This window comes from Zalophus californianus, chromosome X (assembly GCF_009762305.2).
Source record: "Zalophus californianus isolate mZalCal1 chromosome X, mZalCal1.pri.v2, whole genome shotgun sequence".
NCBI lineage: Eukaryota > Metazoa > Chordata > Mammalia > Carnivora > Otariidae > Zalophus > Zalophus californianus.
Window position 1 is genome coordinate 18743105 of NC_045612.1, and position 17876 is coordinate 18760980.

The 17876-nt window shown below is 41.3% G+C and overlaps 1 protein-coding gene across 2 annotated transcripts in view; it reads left to right on the forward strand.

Annotated features, from left to right (window-relative positions):
- The window catches only part of HS6ST2 (heparan sulfate 6-O-sulfotransferase 2), a 283775-nt gene that overhangs the window by 191204 nt on the left and 74695 nt on the right, over window positions 1–17876 (forward strand). Inside the window, exon 3 of one of the 2 annotated variants that reach the window (XM_027609504.2) lies at window positions 11114–11146. The exons of the other annotated variant lie outside the window; for it this stretch is intronic. Coding sequence (XP_027465305.1) covers window positions 11114–11146 — 33 coding nt within the window. The remainder of the gene's footprint in view (window positions 1–11113; window positions 11147–17876) is intronic. 2 annotated transcript variants of the gene reach the window in all.

Here is a 17876-nt window from a genome sequence, read left to right on the forward strand (position 1 = left end):
TTTTTATAAGACTAAATTGCCAAGTAGGTGCTTTAGAGATTCCTTCAGAAAGAATATATCCTGACATAGCTAAGGACAAATGAATAGTTAAACCCATTTCCCACCCAAACAGGAATCCCTGGGTCTCCAGATTCTTAATTAGATCAGCACTAGAGGGCACTCTTATGATGCCAAAATTGGAGAATTTTTACTACAGACTGGTGGGCGGAGGTGGGGGTGGGGTGAGGGGGTCAGTTCAGTAAGGAGCTGCAGACAAGGAACAAACGAGAAAGCATCCTACCAGAGGGCGGACAGGCTCACCAACAGACGAGAAAACACTATTTTGAAAAAACCTTGTTTTAGCAATCTTCCTCATCAGATCCACTTCGTTTCCCAAAAGTGGTCGGTGTTTTTGGCAATGCCAGACCCAGGTATTAGGCATTATTTCTCAAATGAAAAGAATGTTAAGAATCACTGATTGTCACCACGTGATGCGGTAAAAGCGCCTCGGGGCAGAGAACAGAACGCGAGAGAGTGGCTTAGGAAAATGTGTTTACAATTTAACAGCTACTGAAAGAGAAGAATTTAACAACCTTGAGGGGTTTTATGGTTGTGTGCTTGTGTCTGGAGCGCGGTGTGGATGCCTGCTTGCCGGCTGCCTCCAGGCAGTGGTTCTCAGGTGGGCGCAGCGTGGAAAATGGGCCTGGAAGCCAGGTTTAGTATCTTGGGGGAAGGGGACACTGTGGAAGGAGCAGTCAAGACAAACCCAGGAAACCTCACGGCTGTGGCAAGGGCTGACTTTCAGGGGTGAAACAAAGACTCCTAAAATCAGAGTTGGAAAGGATGTCCTGGATTCCGGTATCCTCAAGCAGACCCGGAGAGCTCCCTTGCTTGGAATATGTAGGGCTTCTGGCAGGTTTGAACAGGAATCCTTTGCCTGGGGCTTTGTGGCCATGGGCCTTCTTCCCATTTAGGGGACCCAATTTAGGATGCAGAATAAGCTTTTTTCACTAGGATATACTGTATTTGGCCTTCAAAGACCAAATGAGGATGTGGCCTGAGGTTCGCATGGAGGTGGTGGGTAACTGAGCAACAGTATACTAGATCCCACCAGGCTGAGGGCAGAGGGGCACCCTAAGTGGGGAGAAGGTGGCAAATCAAGGGCCCAGCAACTCCAGGTGTGGGAGTTGGTGAGAGGGTGAGAAAACCAACCCAGTGTGAGAAATTGGAATGGGTGAATGGACCATTTGCTTGGCAGCTCTGGAACAGTGATAGGTAATTGGTTCCCACAGAGTGTATTATCTGCCACAGATTTGCAATCAGACCAAAACAATGTCGGTATGTGTGTTTGGTATTTTTTTCAAACCACCCTTTGCAAACTCGGAGCATCTGTGTAGCCTTTATCTGGGAGTGTGTGGATCTTTCTGCTGAGATTGACAGCAATCACCAACAGCCCAGGCTCCTGGCAGATGAAGAAGCTACATGAGCAGAAAGAGAAATGGGGGGTCAACTGTGCATCAATTACATTTTCAATTAAGTTTCCTTGTGCAACTTTTCCATCCTAAGGAAGCAGCCATTCTATATTTCACATAAACAAAGCTGTTTCCCTGGACAGAATGATGATCAGCTGCATTTCAACACAGCTATTATTGTTTTGGCCATATTCTCATTTATGCATCACCTCAGAATGCTGGGCTCTGGGCTCTCTGAACTCCTAATGGCATGTTGCACTGAGAAAGCGACTAGAAATTGCTGTACTCTTAATGAACTTGGCACCAAAATAAATGGTAAAACTATTAGAGAATTACAGAAGAGACTTTGCCCACGATCAAATGGGTCTTTGGTAAAACCAGGATTTAGAAACCAGGGATCCTGATGTTCAGGCCAGGGATCTCAGATTTTTGCAGCTTTCCAGGTTTTCTAGGTCTTCATTCGGATCGTTAAGATCAAAGTGAATAGATAGCTTTTTTTTTTTTAATTTCTGAAGCCCTAGGCACCTACCCTGAGAATATAAATCCCAGGGGGTTTGGTGTTATCATTGGAGGTTTCTGGTTAACATGAATCACCATCTGGGTTTCCGGGGCCCCCACGTCTCCCCCAGTTCCCATTTTTCCAATGACATATATGTATTCCCTTCATTTTTGTCTTTTCCTTTCCTTGCTAATTTGACATTTAGGCCGTAGCTGTCACTTGAGTAATATTTAGTCGCATCTTCTCCAACCCCAGCCCAGAGGATGGTTACTCTTTATTGCTTCTTCTCCATCCAGTGTCTGGGTTACAGGCATGAGAACCACAGTTCCTTTTGTCCACCAACCGCTGTTGCTTTCCCAGGATGTGACCTGCTGAGGGGTGATGAGTCCGATCTCAGAGTGTCACCCAGGCTAGCTTTCACAGAACGCTATAGCATCCAGTGAGAAAAACTCTATAACACTGCAGTATTACAAAGCTGCCATTTAGAGCCTTCTTGTTCTTACAGCATTGCAAAGTGCAAGCACGTGTAGTTCTGTGGACAGCAAATGGCCTAGCTGAAACGAAGTCTGTCTTACAGCATTTAGGGGGTCCTCCCACAAGGAGAATTTGCAAATGCAAATATCGGCGGCCCCTCCAATCAAAAAGAGAATCCATTCTAATACAATTGTTGAATCCGATGCCATTGGATATGTTCTCTGTACATAAATAAAATGGGGGAGAAGCTCTTCTCTTAGGCTAATAACATACAGTATATTTCTGTGAAACTCTTTTCCACGAAGATGGCTTAAAAAAAATCTTCCGGAGGAGGAGCAAGATGGTGGAGGAGTAGGAGACCTAAATTTCCTCTGGTCCCAGGAATTCAGCTAGATAGGTATCAAACCATTCCGAACACCTGCGAACTCAACAGGAGATCAAAGAAAAGAATAGCAGCAACTCTGAACAGAAAAGTGACCACTTTCTGGAAGGTCTCTTCTGATTTGTTTAGTGTATATTTTTCTGGGGTTGTTGTTACCCTGTTAGCATTTTGTTCTCTCATTCATCTATTCTCCTCTGGACAAAATGACAAGATGAAAAAAAGTCACCTCAACAAAAAGAAAAAGTCGGCAATACCGACTGCCGGGGACCTAATCAATACGGACATTAGTAAGATGTCAGAACTAGGGTTCAGAATGACGATTATAAAGATACTAGCTGGGCTTGAAAAAAGCATGAAAGATACTAGAGAAACCCTTTCTGGAGAAATAAAAGAACTAAAATCTAACCAAGTTGAAATCGAAAAGGCTATTAATGAGGTGCAATAAAGAATGGAGGCTCTAACTGCTAGGATAAATGAGGCAGAAGAGAGAATTAGTGATATAGAAGACCAAATGTTGGAGAATAAAGAAGCTGAGAAAAGGAGAGATAAACCACTACTGGATCACGAGGGCAGAATTCAAGAGATAAGTGATACCATAAGACGAAACAATATTAGAATAATTGGGATCCCAGAAGAAGAAGAAAGAGAGAGAGGGGCAGAAGGCATATTGGAGCAAATTATAGCAGAGAACTTCCCTAATTTGGGGAAGGAAACAAGCATCAAAATCCAGGAGGCACAGAGAACCCCCCTCAAAATCAATAAAAATAGGTCAACGCTGCGACATCTAATAGTAAAACTTACGAGTCTCAGAGACAAAGAGAAAATCCTGAAAGCAGCTCGGGACAAGAGGTCTGTAACCTACAATGGTAGAAACATTAGATTGGCAACAGACCTATCCACAGAGACCTGGCAGGCCAGAAAGGACTGGCATGATATATTCAGAGCACTAAACGAGAAAAATATGCGGCCAAGAATACTATATCCAGCTAGGCTACTGAAAATACAAGTTGGGATAAAAAGCTTCCAGGACAAACAAAAACTAAAAGAATTTGCAAACACGAAACCAGCCCTACAAGAAATAATGAAAGGGGTCCTCTAAGCAAAGAGAGAGCCTAAAAGTAACATAGACCACAAAGGAACAGAGACAATATACAGTAACAGTCCCTTTACAGGCAATACAATGGCACTAAATTCATATCTTTCGGGATGCCTGAAAGATAAGGCTCAGTCGTTAAGCATCTGCCTTCGGCTCAGGTCATGATCCCAGGTCCTGGGATCGAGCCCCGCATTGGGCTCAGCGGGGGGCCTGCTTCTCCCTCTCCCACTCCCCCTGCTTGTGTTCCCTCTCTCACTGTCTCTCTATCTGTCAGATAAATAAAATCTTTTTGAAAAATTTAAAAAAAAATTCATATCTTTCAATAGTTACCCTGAATGTAAATGGGCTAAATGCCCCAATCAAAAGACACAGGGTATCAGATTGGATAAAAAACAAGACCCATCAGTATGCTGTCTGCAAGAGACTCATTTTAGACCCAAAGACACCTCCAGATTGAAAGTGAGGGGGTAGAAAACCATTTACCATGCTCATGGACACCAAAAGAAAGCTGGGGTGGCAATTCTTATATCAGACAAATTAGATTTTAAACCAAAGACTATAATAAGCGATGAGGAAGGACAGTATATCCTACTTAAAGGGTCTATCCAACAAGAAGATCTAACAATTGTAAATATCTATGCCCCTAACATGGGAGCAGCCAGTTATATAAGCCAATTAATAACAAAATCAAAGAAACACATTGACAACATACAATAATAGTAGGGGACTTTAACACCCCCCTCACCGAAATGGACAGATCATCTAAGCAAAAGATCGACAAGGACATAAAGACTTTAAATGACACACTGGACCAAATGGACTTCACAGATGTATTCAGACCATTCCATCCCAAAGCAACGGAATACACAGTCTTCTCTAATGCCCATGGAACATTCCCCAGAATAGATCACATCCTAGGCCACAAATCAGATCTCAACCGGTACCAAAAGATTGGGATCATTCCCTGCATATTTCTGGACCACAGTGCTTTGAAACTAGAACTCAATCACAAGAGGAAAGTCAGAAAGAACTGAAATATATGGAGGCTAAAGAGCATCCTACTAAAGAATGAATGGGTCAACCAGGAAATTAAAGAAAAATCTTTGGGATGCAGCAAAGGTGGTCCTAAGAGGAAAGTATATAGCAATACAAACCTTTCTCAAGAAACAAGAAAGGTCTCAAATACACAACTTAACTCTACACCTAACGGAGCTGGAGAAAGAACAGCAAATAAAGCCCAAACCCAGCAGGAGAAGAGAAATAATAAAGATCAGAGCAGAAATCAATGAAATAGAAACCAAAAGAACAGTAGAACAGATCAATGAAACTAGGAGCTGGTTCTTTGAAAGAATTAATAAGATTGATAAACCCCTGGCCAGACTTATCAAAAATAAAAGAGAAATGGCCCAAATAAGTAAAATAATGAATGAAAGAGAAGAGATCACAACCAACACCAAAGAAATACAAACAATTTTAAGAACATATTATGAGCAACTCTATGCCAGCAAATCAAATAACCTGGAAGAAATGGGTGCATTCCTAGAGATGTATCAACTATCAAAACTGAACCAGGAAGAAATAGAAAACCTGAACAGACACATAACCACTAAGGAAATTGAAGCAGTCATCAAAAATCTCCCAACAAACAAGAGCCCAGGGCCGGGTGGCTTCCCAGGGGAATTCTACCAAACATTTAAAGAAGAATTAATACCTATTCTTCTGAAACTGTTCCAGAAAATAGAAATGGAAGGAAAATTCCAAACTAATTTTATGAGGCCAGCATTACCTTGATCCCAAAATCAGACAAAAACCCCATCAAAAAGGAGAGTTACAGACCAATATCCCTGATGAACATAGATGCAAAAATTCTCACCAAAATACTAGCCAATAGGATCCAACAGTACATTAAAAGGATTATTCACCATGAGAAGTGGGATTTATTCCTGGGCTGCAAGGTTGGTTCAACATCCGCAAATCAATCAACGTGATACACTACATTAAGAAAAGAAAGAACAAGAATCATATGATCCTCTCAATAGATGCAGCAAAAGCATTTGACAAAGTACAGCATCCTTTCTTGATCAAAACTCCTCAGAGTGTAGGGATAGAGGGTACATACCTCAATATCATAAAAGCCATCTATGAAAAACCCACAGCGAATATCATTCTTAATGGGGAAAAACTGAGAGCTTTCCCCCTTAAGGTCAGGAACGCGGCAGGGATGTCCACTCTCACCACTGCTATTCAACATAGTACTACAAGTCCTAGCCTCAGCAATTAGACAACAAAAAGAAATAAAAGGCATCCGAATCGGCAAAGAAGAAGTCAAACTCTCACTCTTTGCAGATGCTATGATACTTCATGTGGAAAACCCAAAAGACTCCACCCCAAAAGTGCTAGAACTCATACAGGAATTCAGTCAAGTGACAGGATATAAAATCGATGCACAGAAATCAGTGGCATTCCTATACACCAACAACAAGAGAGAAGAAAGAGAAATTAAGGAGTCAATCCCATTAACAATTGCACCCAAAACCATAAGATACCTAGGAATAAATCTAACCAAAGAGGCAAAGGAACTGTACTCAGAAAACTATAAAATACTCATGAAAGAAATTGAGGAAGACACAAAGAAATGGAAAAACGTTCCATGCTCATGGACTGGAAGAACAAACATTGTGAAGATGTCAATGCTACCTAGAGCAATCTACACATTTAATGCAATCCCTATCAAAATACCATCCACTTTTTTCAAAGAAATGGAACAAATAATCCTAAAATTTGTATGGTACCAGAAAAGACCCCGAATAGCCAGAGGAATGTTGAAAAAGAAAAGCAAAGCCACTGGCATCACAATTCCGGACTTCAAGCTCTATTACAAAGTTGTCATCATCAAGACAGTCTGGTACTGGCACAAAAACAGACCCATAGATCAGTGGAACAGAATAGAGAAACCAGAAATGGACCCTCAATTCTATGGTCAACTAATCTTTGACAAAGCAGGAAAGAATGTCCAGTGGAAAAAAGACAGTCTCTTCAACAAATGGTCTTGGGAACATTGGACAGCCACATGTAGAAGAATGAAACTGGACCATTTCCTTACACCACACACAAAAATAGACTCAAAATGGATGAAAGACCTAAATGTGAGACAGGCATCCATCAAAATCCTAGAGGTTAACACAGGCAGCAACCTCTTCGACCTCAGCTGCAGCAACTTCTTCCTAGAAACATGGCCAAAGGCAAGGGAAGCAAGGGCAAAAATGAACTATTGGGACTTCATCAAGATAAAAAGCTTTTGCACAGCAAAGGAAACAGTCAACAAAACCAAAAGACAGCCGACAGAACGGGAGAAGATATTTGCAAATGACATATCAGATAAAGGGCTAATATCCAAAATCTATAAAGAACTTATCAAACTCAACACCCAAAGAACAAATGATCCAATGAAGAAATGGGCAGAAGACGTGAACAGACATTTTTCCAAAGAAGACATCCAAATGGCCATCAGACACATGAAAATGTGCTCAGCATCGCTCGGCGTCAGGGAAATCCAAATCAAAACCTCAATGAGATACCACCTCACACCAGTCAGAATGGATAAAATTAACAAGTCAGGAAACGACAGATGTTGGCAAGGATGTGGAGAAAGGGAAACCCTCCCACACTGTTGGTGGGAATGCAAGCTGGTGCAGCCACTCTGGAAAACAGTATGAAGGTTCCTCGAAAAGTTGAAAATAGAGCTACCCTACGACCCAGCAATTGCTCTACTGGGTATTTACCCCAAAGATACAAATGTAGTGATTGAAGGGGTACGTGCACCCCAAAGTTTATAGCAGCGATATCCACAATAGCCAAACTATGGAAAGAACCAAGATGTCCATCAACAGATGAATGGATAAAGAAGTGGTATATATATACAATGGAGTAGTATGCAGGCATCAAATAAAAAAGAAATCTTGCCATTTGCAACAACGTGGATGGACCTAGAGGGTATTATGCTAAGCTAAATAAGTCAATCAGAGAAAGACATGTGTCATATGATCTCACTGATATGAGGAATTCTTAATCTCAGGAAACAAACTGAGTGTAGCTGGAGTGGTGGGGGTGGAAGGGATGGGGTGGCTGGGTGATAGACATTGGGGAGGGTATGTGCTATGGTGAGCCCTGTGAATTGTGTAAGACTGATGAATCACAGACCTGTACCTCTGAAACAAATAATACATTATATGTTAAAAAAAAAAAAAGATAGTAGGAAGGGAAAAATGAAGGGGGAGCAATCGGAGGGGGAGACGAACCATGAGAGACGATGGACTCTGAGAAACAAACTGAGGGTTCTAGAGGGGAGGGGGTGGGGGCATGGGTTAGCCTGGTGAGGGGTATTAAAGAGGGCACGTACGTGGGAATGCATGGAGCACTGGGTGTTATACGCAAACAATGAATCATGGAACACTACATCAAAAACTAATGATGTAATGTATGGTGATTAACATGGCATAATAAAATTAAATTAAAAAAAATCTTCCACAAGATTGTAAATTTCCTCGAGGCAGGGATTTGTGTCTGTTCTAGTCACTGCTGCATCCTCAATACCTATAATAATGCTTGGCACATACGAAATACCAAACTTGTTTGTGGGGTAATATTTTAGTAAATGTATTTGACATACAACATTGTTGACATACAACATACAACAATGACAACAACATTGACTAGAACAGACACAAATCCCTGCCTTGAGGAAATTTACAATCTTGTGGAAGATTTTTTTAAATTTAATTTTATTATGTTATGTTAATCACCATACATTACATCATTAGTTTTTTTTAATAATTTTTATTGTTATGTTAATCACCATACATTACATCATTAGTTTTTGATGTAGTGTTCCATGATTCGTTGTTTGTGCATAACACCCAGTGCTCCATGCATTCCCACATTTGAGGTATACTGTGTTTATTTAATACATTTATATATATTGTAATATGATTGCCATTGTAGTGATATCTAGCATCTCTGTCACATCTTATAATTACCCCTTCTTTTTATTAAAGAGCCCTTTTAGGGACGCCTGCATGGCTTAGTCAGTTAAGCATCTGTCTCTTGATTTCGGCTCAGGTCATGCTCTCAGGGTCCTGGGATCGAGCCCCAAGTCCTTGAGCTCTACGCTGAGCGTAGTGTGCTTGAGATTCTCTCTTTCTCCCTCTCCCTTTGCCTCTCCCCCAACTCACGCTCTCTGCTTTTTCTCTTTCTCTCTCTCCCTCCCCCGCAAATGAATAAATCTTTTCTTTTTAAAAAAGAGCCCTTTTAAAAGATTCCATTTAAGAACATTCCCAAAGTGTGTGTGTGTGTGTGTGTGTGTGTGTGTGTGTGTGTGTGTGTGTGCGCGCGCGCGGGCGCGCGCGCGCTCACGGGTAAAATGGGTTCATAAAGTTAATTCATTTTTTCTAACCGGTATGCCTTTCCTTTTTTTTTGCCTTTTCTCTCCATGGCCTTTGATTCACTTCTGATGACTGCCCACCATTTTGATTGATGCACCTGTAACATCTTCCTGGATCACCATTGAATATTCCACTTCTGGCAACCTGGATTTCCAGGTAAGGCAATGAACTCCCAAAAGTCTCAGTGCAACCATCAGGCAAACTTTCATAGGCAGTTGAGAAATTTACATAGAAATTTTTTAAAAATATCAAGAGATAATAGTTCCCCTGATCAGAGTTAAATTTGGTCTAGTCCCCATATAATAAATCATTTATGTACATACTTCTATTATTTGAGGATTTCTATTACTGCAGTAGAATGAAAATTATGGTTCTGGAATGTGCTACATATTTGACTTTGGAATTTTCTAGTACTGAGAATCAACATATAGCTCTGTGTTTCCTTGTTTTTTTTTTCTTAATTTTTCACCCAAAGTTGTGTTATTTTTTGTTCATGAGGCTGAGTGCAGTGGAAGAGGTTCTAGCCTCTCTTCACCGTGTAGGGAAACTAGGTCATGGGGTAGGTCAGAACATTCTAGATTACTTCTTTCTTGCGGCTGGAATGGAAGAAGAGCACATTGGGCCCTGGATGGTAAGTCAGCTAATGGGGGTATCTTGTCCAACAGAGCTTTTGTCAAGCTCACCAAGTACATCACTTTTGTTTCTCATAACATTAGCTTCTCCCACAGTCTTAACTCACAGAACCAGGGAAGGGGGTGCTTAGCCAGGAACTGATGATAAGAGTCTTACACTGTTTCTCAAATGATGAGGCAAAGGCTCTGCTGCTGGCCAAGCAATTAAAAGTCTCTCTTAACTCACTTCTGGAGCATCCAGACATATCCGATATGAAGAAGCACTTGTCCCAAGAAAATGTACAGGCTGTATAACTCACTTTGGGCACAAATGTGTTATTACATTGTGATATCCCTTGTTCTGGCTTAATACACAATGAAAAGCTAATTTGAGTCCACTTGAACCCTCAAATTAGCAATTGACGTGTGCACAAATTCCCAGTCCCTGCTAATATCAGAAATTCATGTAATGGAATTAGTGTTTGTGACTCTTAAGACATATATTAAGAAAACAGCTAAGCCTTGTTTTGTTTTGTTTTGTTTTTGCATGGAGAAACATTGCTTACTTTGGTGGATGTCTTGTGTTTGTGTGGAAGGGACTGGAGTGACAATTTATGGATGACTGTGTGTGCGCTTTGAGTTTTCATCTTTTTGAAGAGCATCAGCAAAGTCTAATCATTCTTTTCTTTTCCTTTTGCTGTTCGTGTTTCATGTATTACTGATAATATTTTAAAAAATCCTGGAAATTCCTCCTAGATCTTTTCCACCAGGTGCTTCCATATTAGTGACGCCATAGCATTTGGTTTGGTTTGGTTTTTGGTTTATTGACATTTGTGTTTTGCTTAGATTGCCATCACTTTAGGGAAGGGCAAGGAACGAGCATGACCGAGTGATGGATCTATCATTCTCAGCTGATAGCCTCGCCAGAGGTCTGGCTCTCACATTGCCTTGCCCATCTGAGCCCCCTGATTCATAATCCCCCACTCCTGGAGAGGAGCAAATAGGGAGCAATGTGGAGGAGCCATCCATGAGTTGTTTCCTTGTGGTTTGGGAAACTGGAAAAATACACACTAGCAAAGCAAAATGGAAGACTTTTATTATTTTAACTCATCTCTTACCAAGCTCTTGCTAGCACCTGGTTTTACTGTTCCTTTAACAGGTGGAGGATTTTTCAGATTCTAGATGCAGCAAGGTAAGTGACAATGTATTTTCAGTTCAACTGAACCCAAGTAAGCTAGAATAAACAGACTCTACAGTCACCTATTGGTTTGATTTCAGTACAATGAATAGTTAGATTTTGGCTTGGACACATTCTTTCTCGGGCTCTTTTTTTTTTTTTTTTTTTTTTTTTTAAGTCTAAAACAGCTGAAACTGCCCAGGCATGTTGTCTCAGGTCTGTAAAGCTGACCCAGTGCAGAAGTGGGATGGATGTTCAGGGCCAGCATCCCAGACAGTTGGGCAGTTGGTCATTAGTAGAGTGTTTTGCGAAGAACCTGTCACCATTGACAAAGTGTTTTTCAGTGCTTCCGGCATGCCTGCCTGTCACTTAGGCTGGTTGGTAGTTTAGGGAAGAACAAGGCCAGCATTTCATTGAGGGAAAATCAATTATTTGAAAATATCAGGGCTTTTAAAGTGTGTAAATATGGAGTCTTGCAAGGTAGAATAATCCCATAGGTGAGGGGCCTTTATGACAGGAACTCTGCAGCAGAGCAAATCTAACCAAACACAGGAAAGTTCCTAACTGTGGGGGTAGAGGGGTATCGAGAATGCTCCAGAACAGCACCTTTGCAGTACCCTCATATTGCAACCAGGGCTGAAGAGGCTAATGAGAATCATTAGCTATTTGTAAATGTGTGCACTAGTTGCTTGGCACGTGGTTTTCTAAGATCACGATACTCACCAGCACTGTATTTGGACTATTACAGGCTTATTGGCACCAGAAATATTTACTGTTGTCTTTGCTTTCTCTTCTAGTCCACCTCGCCCCCATCCTATACTCCCTGGCCAAAAGGGTTAGGCAGCAAAGGTGGTAGACTTGGGATTCCTTCACCAGGGGCAGATTCTCATTCAAATAGAATAGATGGGCCACTTCTTAAATGCCCAGTTTGGCTTTCAGTAGCTGGGCTTCCATTTTCTCATTAGGGCCTCAGTGGAGTCGACAGCTGAGAATAGTAAATTCAGTCTTTAATTCTGTGGTCAGATTACAGTTCCTTGGGACAAATGGTATAGAGCCACATAGACCCCTAATCACACAATATGAGTATGGAAGGGCATTTAAAGATCATAGACTGGATGTAGCTTGGTGGCGAGAGTATGAGATTGTGCCACTACGAGTGGAGTGACTCTGCTCAAGCCCCATCTGCTGTGAGCCTTGATTTCCTCGTCTGTAAAATAAAATAGTAAATGACCATTAAGACAATGGCCAATAACATACAGGCTATTATCCCAGGAATTGCTTTAACAGGAAATGTTGAGAATTTTGTTTTCGTTTTGTTTTAAAATTTACTGCACAATAGAAGCATGTATCTATACCAGTCTTGGTGCATCACAGAGTGGATCTTGACGTGCTCTATTTTGATTATGGCACTGATCAGTTTGACTAGAAGTTATTCTCAGAGAAATTTATACCTGCTCTTCGTTTGTGAGAAAGGAAGAGAGGTACAGATGGGGAGATGGAGAAGAAACAGCTTTGGAAAATGTCGCTGGGGCCATTTTTAATGCTGGTGGGCTGAATGATACATGAAAACCATTTGCAAGGCTAGTATATTTTTCATCCACTAGTAAAATAATAAAGTAACGATTCATTTGGTAATCCCCACTGTGCATGCAGTTTGAGAAATATACAAGATTATGATGATCTCTGCCTCATAATTAACAATTTGCATAAATGCTTGCTATTATTTAGTTGTCTGAATGGATTCTGTAATCCAGAGAAAGAAGGGAACAATCAGTGGAAGCCATCCCAAATGCCTTGTATTATTGCTACGCACATGCACAATTAACAGTGATACTAATTGTTTCAGACCAGAACCTCATTTGTTTTTCTATAGACAGCAAAAACATTAATTGCCGGAGTGTCACTCTCTCTCTCTTTTTCCTACCGCCAGCCATATTATAAGGTCTGCAGTTGCTTGTAAGCAAATGATTTGGCTGGATTTTCAGTGTATCATTTTGTGATGGAGTTTCCAAGTTTCTGCTTAAGTTAGCAATCAATGGTTTGAACAACCAAAGGCTGTTTTTGTAAGATTTTAACCGTAGGCCTCTATACATTTAAGGAAGGAAAGGGTGCTGATGTACCAGCCAGTTCTGCTGCTGCACTTGACATTCCACTCCATACTCCATATCTTTAAAATTATTGGCACGAGACACGCCCATGAGAATCAGAGAAGCTCAAGGCTGGAGGAGGCCTTTAGATCACCTGTCAAATTCCTTCACTTTTCAAATGAGTTGGACTGTCAGTCATTTGGGTGTCAGGAACAACCACCAAATCAATGATGCCACACTTTTTTTTTTTTAACGTTCAAACCATTGGGAGCTATTATAGTAAATACATTTGAATTATAACGGGATGCTTTAGAATCCTATGGCTTCAGCTTCTTTTCTAAAAAGCTGAATCAGAGTTTTTAAAAATATGCCTTTGTAAGGTTACCCTAAACATAGCCATTGTGTTGATGGTATATGTGTGAAGGGGGATGTCCTAAGCAAAGCACTTGGCAATGGGAGACCGTCAACCACTATCAGCTCTTTCTTTCCTCCCCGCGCACAGAGGACCCAGCTCACGTCACTATGGCTCAAGTGTTACTGTCAGTCCGTCCTCCAGTCCAGTCCTGGTGCTGCCACTTTCTCACAGCGCAACCTTGAGTAACTTATTTAACTTCTGTGGGCTGTCAGTTTCTTCACATGTAAAATGTAGCCACTTTATAGACTTGCTGCGAAAATTAAATTGAGATCAGGCCTATCAAGTGCTTGGCACTGTTCCTGGCACGTTATAAGCCATCAGTACGTGGTAGTGGTTATTACTACTGTTATCTGACACACCCAGTACAGTCTTACTCATGTCCAATATTTAATCTTATGGTAGTTTGGGGTACATGCATATACACTTAACCACATCCGCATGTGGGCACCGAAAGTCCACAAAAATGACAGAGGAAGGCTGTTTTCCTAAAGGTTATTTATGACTGCCAGGTTTCAAAATCCATTGGCTGCTTCTGTGGCCTCAGTCTTCTTGAACTCTTTGGAGGTTCTGGTGTTTTGCACATCTTCTCTAGCTTGAAAGCATTCATCCTTTATCTTGGTTCACCTCCTCTCTTCTTCTCAATGCTTCTTAAGTTTCCTTTGTTGGGATCTCTTTTAAGCGCATGCGTGTGCACACACACTCACACACACACACACACACACACACTCACACAGCCTCTCCCTCCCACTCCACACATTTAAATGGAGCAATTCCCAAGGTCCTGTCATTGATCTGCTTCTCTTCTCTTGCTATGTTCTCATTCTGGGTAACTTCATCTCCCCACATAGCTTCACCTTTCACCTCTACACTAATGATTCCCAAACTGACCTCTCCAATCCTTAACTCGTTCCGGAGCTCCAGGCTAACTCCAATTTCCAGTTGCCTGCTGAGCATCTCCAGGGCAGGATATCCTAGGAGGCTGAAGTGTAGTCTGGCTTTTGTCATCCTGCCTCAGGAATACAGATGGGGGAATCTGACTTCAAGAAGTAGTAAGAGTTGAAAACATGGAAGAAGTGCTGGGCATTAGTCTAAGCAGACATGAAAGGAGGCTGTGTTAGGAAAAGTGGTTCAAAATGAATTTTCCAGGGACAAGTAAACTGTGCCTTTCTGTTATGATGAACTTGGAGATGTAAATTGGAGCTCAAACTTTAAAAGTATATGTTTTCTAGGGAGACGGGAACAGCTTCCCTCATGAAAATTGAGTTCAATTTTTAGGTGCTGGAAGGATGGCATGTTTGAGGGAAATGTTAAAGTATCTTCCTAGGGATGATTTTCATGGTGAATCTTGCTTCGGTGTTTTGTTCCATAGACACGCATGCCAGGAGGAAGAATAATGTATTCAACTCGACGGATGAGCACGTGGGAATTTGAAGAGCACGTGCATGCATAGATACATACGCACATGCTGGGTCAGATGGGCCTGAGATTTTGGAATATGTGAGCATAATTCTATCAGAGGGTAGATAATTTTTTTTCTTTGATTCGTTTGGCAAATATTTACTGAATACCTAGTGGAGATGCCATTCTCTGTGGACCAATGGGGCTGTGAATGTAGAACATATAAAGTATCTGTCCTTAAGTGCCTAATACATTTTTCTTTAGTTATATGCAAGTACACTGAGAGTTTAATTTGGTCTAGAAATATCTGCAGCATGTGACAAACTGTTCAATGACTATAACCTTGCAGACAATCTTAATGACCAAAGAGGAACTTAAGGGAAATACGACAATGCTAAAGTGGGAAAAGAATGTGCATAAATTTGAATTAGAAACTGATTACTTCCTTCAAATTTAGCAAATATTGAATTACTTTGGGATTTTACATTTGTAGCCAGCTTTCAGTGTTTCACAGCAGAGTAAGAATGATTATGTCCAACTCTAAAATTTAATTAGAGCAAAGGGATAGACAGATCCTGGTTAGTACATATAGTATTCTTTGTAATTCTTTGTAAGAGAATTCTTTGTAAATGAACTTTTCTCACAGCAACTACTGACCCAGCTTGTAGCTTCAGCACAGGGAACAGTATTCCTTTTGAAGAAGGGTGACCCCATTCCCAAAATTACTGACATCCTTCCAGTTGAGTTACTGCCCTATGGCATCTTCAGAGGCCATCTTAGCCTCCAAATTGTAATGGCCTCTGACATCGGCTGAGATCTTGGCCTTCATTGGTGTACCCCAGCCTCCTCTTCTGAAATTTAGCATGACCCTTTGTTTGCAAGTCTTAAATCCAAGCGTTCTTGGTCCCAGTTTTCAATTTCAAAGTCCCCTTCATGATCATTCTTAATTCTCAAAGATCCTTGTGGCATTTGTTATCCCAAAAACCTACTTTGATGCCCCCAGACCTCCTGCTATGAATATGTAGATGGCACCACTGTCTTTCATTATGTCAGCACCTCCCGCCTTCAGGACTCTCGTGGCATGAAAGCTCTCGTAATAATGATGCATATATTGACTGGTGTTTTTGTGGGGTTTTTTTGACCTAAATTAGTTAAAGGCATTGGTATACTTCTCTTGTTGTGATTAGAAGTAAGAATAATAAAACCATACTTGAATTTATAGTCGGATGTCTTTGTTCTCATGGTTTGCATCAGCCATAGTCTGACTTCTTTTACCTTGATCAGATTTATTCATTCAGTATGCATCTACTGAGTACTTACATATTTTAGGCACTGTTCTAGGCACTGGGGACAATAAGACAGACACTGTCCCTGTTCTTGTGTTTTGGTTTTTTTTTTTTTAAGTAGGCTCCATGGCCAGCGTGGAGCCCAATGTGCGGCTCGAACTCACGACCCCGAGATCAAGACCTGAGCTGAGATCGAGAGTTGGATGCTTAACCGACTGAGCTACCCAGGCGCCCCACTTTCTTGTGTTCCTTAAGGGGTATATGCACATATGTTGGAGGGAAACTGAAAATGAACAAGGTAGTCTCAGAGAGAGAGAGGTGCAATGAAGAAAATAAAAAAAAAAGTGGATGAACGATGATGGGATGGGTGGGGAGCGATCAGGGTGAATTTTGCGCTTTGCTTGTATCTGTTTTGTACAGACCTCACTAATACTTGGTCCGGGCCCTTTGGTTTCCTCTATTTCATAGTGGATTGGGTACTAATTCTCATTTTGCTGCTTCTGGTTACTCTATCCTTGGGACCACCTTCCCTTAGCTAGTCCTGAAATATAACCCAATATACCCTCTTATTAGACTTCTGTCCCATACTTTTCTTGTCCTTGTCAGCATTAGAATCCTGCAGGTTCACCCTCTCCTCTGTCATAGAACATCGGTGGGCCTACTAATCCCTCAGGGATATTTCGCTTGATCACTCAAAGCATTTTTGTTACTCAAGGCAAACTACCCGTCGAAAGAAAAACGCAAGCATTGAAAGTTAGTAACTGTGGGCGCCTGGGTGGCTCAGTTGATTAAGCGACTGCCTTCGGCTCAGGTCATGATCCTGGAGTCCCGGGATCGAGTCCCGCATCGGGCTCCCTGCTCAGCGGGGGGTCTGCTTCTCCCTCTGACCCTCTTCCCTCTAGTGCTTTCTATCTCTCATTCTCTCTCTCTCTCTCAAATAAATAAATAAAATCTTAAAAAAAAAAAAAGAAAGTTAGTAACTGTGATGGCATTTGGCTTTGTCCACTTCTGCAGAGGGAAGAGCCCTGGACTGGGAATGGGAAGGACCACTACAAATGATCTCTACGACCCAAGACAGATGACTTCCTCTCTCTCTGTTTTTTCATCTATAAAACCACTGTTCAAAGTCGATGGTCCCTAAGGTTGTTTCTAGCTCTAAAGTGGTACAATTAGTTGTTTTCAGAGACACGGGCCAAGATTTCTTTCCAACATTCTGTGTAATTTTGTAAAGTGGATATGTAGGAACATTTTCTAGTATAATCAGAATTGCTTAGATTAAGCATAAGTTTTCCGGCAAAAGGCAGCTTTACAATTCTTGTAAATGTCACAAGAAGTTAAAACATTGCTTCTTGTTTTAACCTCTGCCAGCTAGGGCAGCAATTTAACACCACAGATGCAACTGTCAGCTTCTTAAATGTGAATATCTGAAAGTTCACTGTCTTTTCAGCTTGCCCACAGGAAATCTTCAAAAAGAACCAAATACCACTAAAATGAAGGAAAGCGTGCTAAATTGTCTTCAAAATGACATGACGCAGGTGTTGCCCACTGGTGAGTTAGGT